At 48.0% G+C, this 11,203-nt stretch overlaps 1 protein-coding gene across 7 annotated transcripts in view; it reads left to right on the top strand.

The window, feature by feature from the left end:
* Positions 1-500: 500 nt before the first annotated feature.
* Positions 501-11,203, top strand: part of LOC102383733 (inner centromere protein-like) — a 45,807-nt gene continuing 35,104 nt past the window's right edge. For 3 of the 7 annotated variants that reach the window (XM_025215111.1, XM_025215110.1, XM_025215107.1), the window contains exons 1-6: positions 536-588; positions 1,096-1,240; positions 1,836-1,949; positions 5,921-6,678; positions 9,715-9,766; positions 10,702-10,735. In XM_025215111.1, the coding sequence (XP_025070896.1) occupies positions 1,104-1,240; positions 1,836-1,949; positions 5,921-6,678; positions 9,715-9,766; positions 10,702-10,735 (1,095 nt within the window). In that variant the 5' untranslated portion in view covers positions 536-588; positions 1,096-1,103. The other 4 variants (XM_025215106.1, XM_025215108.1, XM_025215109.1 and 1 more) reach the window with 4 other exon arrangements.

The following is an 11,203-nucleotide window of genomic DNA, read 5'->3' as shown; positions in this document are numbered from 1 at the left end:
GTCTGCACGAGGTGCGCCGTGCCCGCCATGGCCGCGCCGCCTGCAATGGCCCGAGCCGCCAACGGTCAGAGCGCGCCCGCCGCGGCCTCGAACGCAGCCCCCCCGCTTCCAGCCCCGCCGGCGCCCGCCTAAATTTTTTGAATCGAGCTCATCCCCCCGCCGCGCTCATTGGGCCAGGGCGCGCTTACATCACAAAGGAAAGGGGTGGGGAGCGAGGGAAGGGAAAAAAAGGCAGTGCCGAGCTACACGACAGGCCCTGCTAGCCAGCGGACTCTATTATACCCTGGAGGACTGAGTCTGGGAGGAGCTTCCGCAGGGCAGGTAGGAGGAGAAGGAGGAGGGACCAAACCAAGGCCAGGAGAGAGCTGATAGGCGGGGCAGCTAGACAGAGCCGCGCCGCCTCCGTAGCCTGTAGCTAAACGGGCCGCGCTTGATGGACAAGAGCGCTAGCCAAGGGCGGGCCGCTCCTTTACAGCGTTCCCTGATTGGCGCAAGGTCGGATGACCTCGGGGAAGGAAGCCAGCCATTGGCTCTTGCTTTTTGCACTAGGTATCGCTGTGGGTATGGCAGGCGGTTCCGGTTAGGAGGGTGCCTGTCTAGCTGCTGTCTATGGTCGTCACGGGCACTCCACCAAGGGTGGGGCGTGGGAGGGAGCTTCTGTGTGGCGGGGGCGAGGCCCAGCTGCCCCTGCGTGTTCTCTGGCCGGGGGCGTCCCTCACCTGCGGCGGGGGGGGGATAGGACGCCTGGGTTCCCTGGCTGCCCTGTCTCCCCGCAGGGCTGGGGAAGCCTAGGGAGGAGGGGCTTCTGGGTCCCAGCACCCCTGGGTGTGGGAAGGAGCTGGCAGCGGGGCTCCTGCTGCTGGAGCAGGGCAATGGGTGCTGATGGGGGAGCTAGACTGGTTGGGTCTGGTGCCTGCTCCTGCTGCCTATGGGATGCCTTCCCTGTGCCTCTCATCCCCTCTCTAGCTTGGGGATAGCCTTCTGTTTCCCAAAGGGATGGTGGGGGTGTAGCTGTCTGCCCCAGGGCTCAATGGTACCCTACGAAAGGCGCCTTGCCTAACGATCGGCTCTTTCCTCCTCGCCCGCCCGTTGTAGGCAGAGCCATGGTGGAGACGGTGGGTCCCACCAACCTGCTGGACTTCTGCAGCCAGAAGCTGTCGGAGTTCCTGGGCAATGCCGAGCACAAGCATTTGGCGTGGCTGCGGGAAATCGAGGAGGAGGCGGTGAAGATGTTTGATAGGTTGGTCCACCTGACTGGCAGGAGAGGGCGACTCATCTCCGTGATCTATTTGAAGCCTTCCCCCTTCTGGCAGCTGGCAAGCTGCGATTCCAAGGACTGGAGTTTCCCATAAAAATTGCTCATTTCTTGAGTTAGTTTGGGGTCTCAGATTCTAGATCTGAAGTGCCTGGCAATGCTGCCTTAGTTGGTACCATAGCATTTCCTTTACCTCCTTAGTGGCTCTTTTTGTCTGTATTTTGGGCAGCTTGCTTCAGTCTAGCGTGGGCCAGAATGTCTCTGCGTTGCTGCTGTCTTGGCACAGGCCCTATTTTATCGTGCCATAAGCTCTCCATACAGGGCCAGATTAACCCTTTAGTGGGCCCTAGGCAAACAAACTCGTGGGCCCCCAGCTGAGATGAAATTTTTATGTTACTTTTTTTAACTCCATAAGTATAATATGTAAAATAAGCACAACTGGGCCCTTTCTTCACTTAAGACCCTAGGCATGTGCCTAAGTTGCCACTGCGTTAATTTGGCTCTTCCATTCAAGGCAAATAGAACGATTGTCAGGCAGCGGATGAAATGTTCTGTTTTCTGCCTTTTATTTGTGCAACAGCAACTTCAGTGCTGAGCCTGGACTGATGCCCAAAACACCATCGCAGAAGAAACGGAGAAGGAAGAAAAGCTCCTTTTCTCTGAGGGAGGAGAACAAAGAATTGTCCAGAAAAAGGTAAGTGGTTCCCCTGTCAATTTAGATATGCCATATGGCAAATAACTTTAAAAAACCAAACAAAGGAGGGGGGAAAAGTTAATTGCCAGGTAGAAAAAAAAAAGCCCAAATCAACAAATACAATATACATACATTCAAATTTCAAATCATTAGTCTGCTTAGTGCAGGCAGGGGTGGGCAAAATGCAGCCTGCAGGCTGGATGTGGCCCGCCAGGCCGTTCTATTCGGCCCACGGGGTCCCTGAAAAATTTAGAAAATTAATATTTGCCCCTAGCTGCCTGTCATGTGACCCTTGCTGGCTTGCCAAAACTCAGTAAGCAGCCCTCCGCCCAAAATAATTGCCTGCCCCTGGCTTAGTGGGACGTGGCCAGGCCAAAATTGGTTCAAAATCTGTTTTGTAAAAGTTCGTTTTTGACAAAATGTAAAGCTAGTAACTCTTTCCATAGCTATTTAAAGTTTTGTTGTTTTTGTTTTGTTTTTAAATTATCAACGTTTACAAACAAAACCTCTAGTGCATGAAAACCTGGAAGTGATTATTAATAGCTTCCATAAGTTAAAATGAAGCTGATTTTTTTTTTTTTTTTTACTCTTTGTCTTAACTGAGAGATGCATAAAGCCTTCATAGAACACACACAGCAAAATTTGAAACTGGATTTTTAATTTAAATGCTTTTTCGGCTTGTTTTTTATAAATATGTTCAATAGACTCTAACTGAATTTAAGGAAAGCATCTTGTGTGTGCTATTCTTAGCATGCAAAATAGCTTTTCCCCATACTTTTCTCATCTTATTAAGAACTAACTTTTTTTTCTCTCCTAATTATTGTTAAACAAAGGATACACTGTTATATTTCATCGTGTACAAGTTGAGTTTTAAAGCCCAGTTTTGACCTTTGAAAATGCAACCTTGATTTATACATTGTACCACCTTCCCTTGCGAGTGGCATGGCCCAGGCAGTGCCTCTTGCAGGGGATGGGGCTGCACCAGCCAAGCGTTAAACCCAGTTGCAGGGAACAGGGGTAGGGCTGGGCTTGGGGCTCAGCTGGCACGGTCGCATCCCCTATGAGCGGCGCTGCCTGGGCCACACCAGCACTGCTCGCAGGGGATAGGACCACACCAGCCGAGCGCTAAACCCAGCCTCACTTGCAGGGGATGAGGCTCTGCCAGCTGAGCCCAGACCCCTCCATTGCAAGTGGCGCTGCTGAGCCCAGCCCATCCCCTGTGAGTGGCATCAGGCTCGGTGCTCAGCAGCACTGCTCACAGCAGATGGGGCCAGGCTTGGTGCTCAGCTGGTGCAGCCCCATCCCCTGTGAGCCTGCACTGCTTGTAGGGGATGGGGGTGGACCAGCTGAGCACTGAGCCCCAACATCACACACAGGGGATGGGACAGGGCTGGGCTCAGTGCTCAGCAGCACTGCTTGCGGTGGATGGAGCCAGCTCTCAGTGCTCAGCTGGCATGACCCAGGCAGTGCTGCTCACAGTGGATGGAGCCGTGCCAGCTGAGCATCGAGCTCGGCCTCGACTTGCACACCATGCCTATGAAAATCCTAACTTTTCTAACTTTTAAAACTGAAGCTAACCCAGGGGCGAGCAATTATGTAGGGTGGAGGATTACTTACTGAGTTTTGGCAAGCTATTGAGGGCTGCATAACAGGCAACCAGGGGCAGATAGAAAATTAATATTTTAAATTATTTTAGGGGCTCTGCAGGCCGGGTAGAATGGCTTGGCGGGCCGCATGCATCTTGTGGGCCTCATTTTGCCAACCCCTGAGTTAACCTATACACAGTGTTGACCTATACAACATGAAATATGGTAACTTAAAACATTAATTGTCTGTCAGATTTCTTATGGTGTGCTGCCAGGTGCACAAAATTGTCTTTTTATTGCTACGCTTGTATAATTTATCAGTATCTGCTATTGATTGCTGTGGTGTATCATGCAGAGCAGCCTGGATGAAGGCACTTCAAAACTGGGAAGTAAAACAACAAAGTTAGGGATGCTTGGGGAAATGAGGGTGACAATCATAGTATAGTATCTGAAACCTATTTGTCAGATCCTCTCTTTTCACTTCCTTTTTTACATTTTTAACTTTTTCCATGCTGCATAGCCTTCATATTCCCCCCTTCATATTCCCTAGATATAAAATCCTGTCAGATTAATTTATTGTTATCGTCCAAATCTGTCCTTAAACTAAACTATTTTTGCTACAGTGTCTAGTAAAGCAAAATCAGCAATGAATAGGCCGTTGGTATTCCGAGCCTACAACCTATCACAATGACTTGAGTTGTCTCATTTGTTATTTTGTTTCTCTGTTTTCTTGTATCTCTTGTAGGGTAAGTGAGCACTGACTCTGTCTTCATGCTCCTGCCTTACCTGTTCCCTCTGAATTCTCTACTAACTTCTCTCTCAGTGCTTAAGCCTGGAGCTCTCCCATGCAACTTTGCAAAGTGCTTGTCTCCTCAGTTCAGAGTTTTTTCAGCTCAACTCTGCGAAGCCTGTGAATGTTAATCTGCCAGTGGGGGCTGTTTCTCATGGTGTCCACTGTTTAAAAACGTTCCTCGCTCAGAGGTCTTGTTTTAGCCTGTATAGTATAGAAGAAACTATCCGCTCCTGCCAGTAGGGATCAATCTGTCATTGTACCTGAACTGGTGTGAAGGGCCTGATCAGAAGCTGTTTGGTAATTGTGGTTTAAAAACTCTTGGGGATGAGAAGGAATGATTTGAATTAAAACGAGGTTGAAACTAGACACAAGGGGAAGCAGTAGAATGGCAGGAATAGTAATGGTGTGGGTGAGATGGTGGGAGGGTTAGCTGCGGTGGAGTGGGTTGGAGAAACTTGAGGAAAGCTGAAAGCAAGGGTGGCTTGTTGCTATCTGAATGTTGACAAGCTCTTTAATTAGATTGTTTGCCACAGCGTGACACCAATTGGATCAACTACCTTGATGGAGAAAACGCATAGAAGTTTGTTTGTTTTTTTCCATCTATGAATTCACCTGCATCCAATTTTTTTTCAAAACTGCCCTTTTTTGTGGGGGGAGGGAGGGGGACTTCAGTTCCTGAATGCCCAAGCTAAGATACCTTAAGTTCATTTTTGAATATCAGACCCCTTAAAAGTATCTTGCATTGGGTTATGCAACAGTTGAGCACCCCAAAATCGCCAATCGCATAAGAAAATCTAAGTGGGAGGATATTATCCGTTGTGATCTCTATGTGAGAGATGCCATTGTGTGTCATGTGATGCTTCTTAATATGTTCAAACTACTGTCTGCAGAGAAGCATTCTTGTGCAACAAGTTATTGGGGTTTTTTTTTCCCCCAGGTGTTCTCTTCCTCTCCCTCCTTGCTTTCCATTGGACTTGGCCCTGGTTTAAGTGAAGGGAAGCTGCAGATGCTTCCCCACTCTAGCAGACCTTATTCACCAGAAAGCTAACCCCCTCCCCCCCCCCCAAACTTCTGACAGTGCACTTAAAACACTTTAACACATTTAACCATCTCTGTTCTTATTACTCCCCTATAGTCAGTGTTGCCTCTTCAAACCCTTGCACATTGCAGCATCATTTAGGACTCCCTGTTTTCCCAATCTTAACTCATTTAGCTTTAAGCCCTTTCTCATAGGCTGTGCTTCCTATTACTCTTACACTTATTTGGCAGCTTTCCAGTGAGTCCCAACAGAAATTCTTCTGGGTCTTCCTGGAACTATTCGTAAATAAAAGAAAAAGAAATATTGGTGCCATAAGGAAGCTGAGTTTTTAAATGGGGGGCAGGGAGGAGGAGGAGCTAGGGGGCAGGGGAAGGGCCTTCAGGTTATTTTCACACACTAATGTATGTTCCTATTATTCAACAATTTTATCAAGAATGTCACTATGGATGCATGTTTAAAAACCTCGCTTATGATCACTTGTAATGCTGCTCTGAGTTTTGTACTGTAGGTGGTCTAGAAAAGTCACTTGCATTTTAAAAATGTTTGTTTCAAGGTTATCAAGAAGGAGAAGTAGTCTCAAGTTAACATCTTCAAAGCAACCTTTACAAAGGCTCCGAAGCAAAGAGGGTCTGGAAAACTCAACTGATGTAAGGGAAGGAGTATCAACCCCCTGTAGCACAGCAAAGCTCCCAGCCTATGCTGAAGCAAAGCTTTCTGTGCCATCAGACGCAGTGGCTGTGATGCAGCGAGCAGAAGGGCAGATTCCCTTGACAGAAATCATCCCCAGTAATCTCCTTGGGCAAGAATTGGGTGTGAAAGGGGAGACACTTGAAACTACAAGTAGCACCCTGGGGGCCATCTCAAAGGACTGGTCTCCTAAGAAGACTGATGTTACTGAACTGCCCCCTATATCTGCAGGCCCCATCTTAGTCATTCCTGACCCATCAGAAGCAAATGAGGCTGAAGAAGCTGAAGTTGTATCCAGCTTAAGAATAGCAAAGACGTCCACTCCCAAAAGCAGTGGAAATGGGGAGGTTGCAGCTAAGCAGAGGCCACCTCTTCAGGACCTAGAGAAGGAGTTTTATCAGGACTTGAAAGACAGCACAAGGATCTCCCCAAGCTCCAAACTGAGCCGTCGCTCAGGGCACCGAAGCTTGATGAGGAGGTCCCACAAGAGCCACAAGACCTCATTGGCAGAGAAGTATTCATTGGCCGGCAAGAGAGAGAACATGATCCGTAAATCTATCAGCAGGGCCATTTCAAAGAAGAAGGCAGCTCAGGAGTCATCCTCAGCCTCCAGCAGAGTGAGTTGTAAGTGCCCAAGTTCTGAGAGACTGGTCAGTATGTCTGGTCGAATCTTCTCTACTTAACAGTCCAGCAGTGACTTGACACCATGGGCTGAGGGAGTAGATGCCCCCAGGGCTACTTGGGCAGGAAGGGGATATTTGAAACTCCTAAATCACATCCTGCAAGGCTGTAACCCAGTATAACAGAGGGCTAACTACAATTCAACTCTCCTAGTCTCTGCAGCTGTACTTGCTTGGGTGTCAGGCCTTACTGCCCACACCTTTTCGGGCGTAGGGATGGAATTGCGTGATGCTCAAAGTCTTGGATCATGCCTTGGGCAAAAGCTCCCTGTTACCAAATGGTGAGTTTCTTGTCTGGTCTGATTGAGTCCACTTCTACTAGTGCTCTTCCCCTTTGGAGGATGCAGTGAAGTTGCAGTGTCCAGGAAGATTCTGTAAAGCAAAATATTGTTTTGTGCAGAGCTAAGGCATTCAGAGAAATAGATGCGTCTATTCCTTACCATGATTGTAGATGACCTATCTCGCACCCCTCTTCCCACTTCCCTTTCACCCTGTGCAGACATATGTCCCAAGTACAGTACATTTCCATGCAGGCCCTCTACACGTGTTGGACACTCTGTGCTTTGCAAAGCCAAAGCCCTTTGTTTAAACTGCCTGCCTGGATGTACTGAAATCACCCACCAGGCTGTGCCTTCAGCACAGTAGAGGGATCAGTGTCAAGTATTGACACTTTCCAAACAGTTTTAGCTGACAACTGCCTTTTTCCAGGCCAGTGTAGGTAGGTTTTTGTGGGGAATTAATTCTTAGCAGCTTTGTTAATCATAGTCTTGTAGGAATTAAATAGATGGATGTAGGCTGTTTAATGACAATCTTTCCAGCAGCTCCTGTATTCTTCATACCCTCCTTACATTCAAAGTCCAGTCTCCCCCTCTACTCTGTATTTTTTTTGCTGCTGAGAAACTTGGTACTGTATTTACCCAAATCCAAATCTACTTCAAATTTAAGACAGCCCCCCCAGTAATTAGGTTCTAGACATGGGAAAACATATACATTTGCTTTAATCTTCCATGCATAGAATCTTAACTATTAGAGGTTGTCTTAAATGCCCTCCCCCACCACTGCTATAGTGGGAAGGCACCAGCTGGGGAGTAAGCAGTGGAGAGGGAAGGTAGTGAGTAGGGACAAGTGGCCTGACACCTGTCTCCCACCACTTGTTCCTCCTTGTCACTTGCCCCCTCTCTGTCAGTGCATGTCTTGGCACCTGCCCCCATCCTTATAGCCTCTGTTCCCCACACACACCCTTCCTCTTTACAGTTGGTTGCAGCTCTGGCCCAGCCATGAAGTAGCAGTTGCAGTGGCAGCAGCTGCGGCACCCTGGTGCTGCTGCTGTTGCACGTCCAAACTCGGGCTGGCATTACCATGTACTCCATGCCCTGGGCCAGAATGGAGCCAGAGCTGTGACTGCTGGTAAGTTTGGGGGGGGAACAGAGCCTGTAGTGGGGGTGGAGGGGTGACAGAAGGGGCAGGGCAGCAGCTACAGTTCCAAACCCAGGTCAGGACCAGCATCAGAGCCATAGTACCAGCCTGCAGCCTCCCCTTCCTCCACCCCTCCCCACCCACCACTGTCTTTTACTTGACTCCAAGATGAGCGGCTTTTTTTCCCCTTACTGAATGAAGAAAAAAACCTCATCTTGGATTTGAGTAAATATGGCATTTACTTTTGTTTGCCTAATGAAGGCAGCACAAAGATTCCATGACACTGCAAAATCCTGGATCTGCTTGTCTGCAAGGGCAGGCATGCAGGAGCAGCAATAGGAACTGCAGAGGTAGCTACACCCCTTTGCTCCCAGCCTTCTTTCCTTCTTCCCTACATGGGTTGGGCAGACTGTGCCGCAGGAGTTGGGACTTTTTAAATTGCCAAAACAGGTAAAAATTCCATTCCTCCCTGCTCCCTTTGCCTGCCTGTTGTTGCCACTGTCCCATGGGCAAGGAGAACTCCAGTGCCACTTCTATCCATCCCTAGCTGGGCTGTGTTGGGCGGGAGGCTCACTCTGGACCAGCAGTGGTGGTGGGCAGGTTCCCCCTCTCCATGCTTGCTCCTGAGCTAACAGGGAGCACCTGGGGGGACCAGGCAGGACAGGGAAACCTGTTTGCTGCCATCACTGTCCCAGGCTGAGCCTGGGCCCTGAGCAGATGGCAGGAGGGCTCTGAAGGTTCCCTCCTACCCATGGATCAGTGAGGACAGTGGCAATGACAGGCAGGGGATGGGGTGGGAAGGAGGTATGTTTCTGAGGATGGAGTGGGTGGGTTCTTATTTGCTTGGGGGACTTAAAGTCCCTGGCTGCTGCTGCTGTGACATGGTCAAAAAGGAGGTGCATTAGTGCCAATGCACCCCCTCTGGATCCACCCTTGCACACAGACAATTTTAGTGTTATGACAACCAGCTCAATGCTTTAAAGTCTCCCCAACCTATGTATGAGTGAATGGAAATCTATCTGAAGTCATATGTGACCCCACAGTCGCATATATTGTGATAGACAGCAAAAACACCAGTTCTGAAGTTTCAAATAGCTGTCACCAACCCTTAGTCTATGAAGTTAACAATAGAACATCACATTTCCAGCCAAAAAATAAGTGTATAGTCATTAAAAATACAAAGGCACGCCTGTTTCTATAATTAACGAGAGACGCTAAACACTAACTGAAACTCATTATGGCTTTGATTTGTAGAGTTGTCAGTGATGGTTCTGTGAGAGAGGCTTGAGTACATTAGCCACATTTTTCAGTTACTTGAGCTCCACTGGAAAAGCCTGGGAGGTACTGAAGCAGTTTGTGGGTACATATGCTGCTCCTTTAGTTCCTTGCCTTATATAGCAATGTCTGCCAAGCCAGATTGGGGTGTTTAGAGCTGATGTGGAAGTCTGATTATTAGAAATGCTGACTGTTCCGGATCCAAGTTCCACTGCACAGAAATGGCTGCCTTTGGGATGACTCAGACAGTCAAACAAGCTAACATGTTTTTTCATCATTCTCCCTCTAGGCCATAGCTCCATAGATGTGTTCATGGAAGATGATCCAACCAACAGTATCAGGTGAGGCTACTCTCTCTAGTAGGAAGGCACTGTGCAGAATCTTGCAGGAAACTTTTCAGGCCTCTCTGCACACTCTGGTAGAGCCAGTATTGATTTTAGGAATTGAAAAATGGTTGGATAGCATGCCAAAGGCAGGGTAGGTTTGCACCTTATGGATAACATGTGCTTGGCTTTGATATTTAATCCCTTTGTGGTGTTTGATTTATAGGCTTGCTTTATGTTATGATTGCAACACTATCCTTGTTTTTCAGAGGCATTTCATATCCATTTTCACTCTTTAATGTATGCCAGGCTAGTTGGAGAGGCTGATGGATTTCATTTAGTGCAGAGCATGGCAACATGTTGCAGGCATGGGAAGTGAAACCTGTATTAATGATTCCTCCCCCCATGCACTGATTGGCTATGTATGAATTTGCCCCAGATATATTGGGTTCCATGCACCTACCTGGATTCCCAGTGCCCTGTGAACCCCTCTTCCCCTTCCCACCTTATGACTGGAGGCCTGTGCAATATCCTACCTATTGACCTGAGCAGTGCAGCTAAAGCTTCCTAGAAGGACCAACAGGCCATTAGTATGCACCACAGCAGCCCGATGGGAGTTTCCACAATTCATGAGTTTACCTTATCTGGCCCATTCAACAAGTTCTGTCCCTGGGCCTCTGAATTAAATGCATTCTGCCTGAAGTCTGTAACACTGAGGTCAGGACTCCCAGCACAGGAAAACTGTTTCTTTGTTAATCTCCCATCTGTTACCAGAGTGGATCTCATCCTCATTACACTTGTTAATTGGTCTATTAACTGCTCTCTGGTTTGGGTCTCCTGTAACTTGCTCTTCTGAATTACTTCAAGCATTATTTCAGTGCTGCTTCTGAAGGACCTGATAATATCTTGTTGAAATGTTTCCTCTTTTTTTCTCTCTCTCTCTCTCCCTGCAGGCCTGGACTGGGATTGAATGCTGAATATGATGAGGTAAGACTATGGGGTGGCTGGCCTGTGTCAGGTGCACAGTAGCTAAACTGTACAGCTCCTGAGTTAGCATCTATCTCTGCTGAACTGTTGTTGAAGATGGGGCTGTGTGGGATCGTTCTTGCAGCTGTCTGATGCTAAACATTCCAGAGAAATATGGAAGCCTGTGTTCCTGTTTGATAGTCCAGTGCTATGGTATATCCTGCCAGAGAGCCAGCTGTTTCATTTTTCAATCTAGGACCTCCCTATATACTATATTTACTTACTTTTAAGACAACCTTGAATGTAAGATGATCCCCAATTAGGGGTGCACCAATAAAGATTTTTTTGAGCTGATACCAGTGGCCGATTTTTTTAATGAGCCATATTGGCTGATACCAATCTGATTTCCAATATGTGGCCTGGCAGCTTAGAGAGCAGCATCCAGCTAGTAAGTTTGTTGTGGGGGAAGGGAGAGAAGAGGTGTGGGGG

This window comes from Alligator sinensis, unplaced genomic scaffold (genome assembly GCF_000455745.1).
Source record: "Alligator sinensis unplaced genomic scaffold, ASM45574v1 scaffold973_1, whole genome shotgun sequence".
Lineage (NCBI taxonomy): Eukaryota > Metazoa > Chordata > Crocodylia > Alligatoridae > Alligator > Alligator sinensis.
Note: the sequence above shows the minus strand (reverse complement) of the source record. Positions and strands in the feature narration are given on the sequence as shown.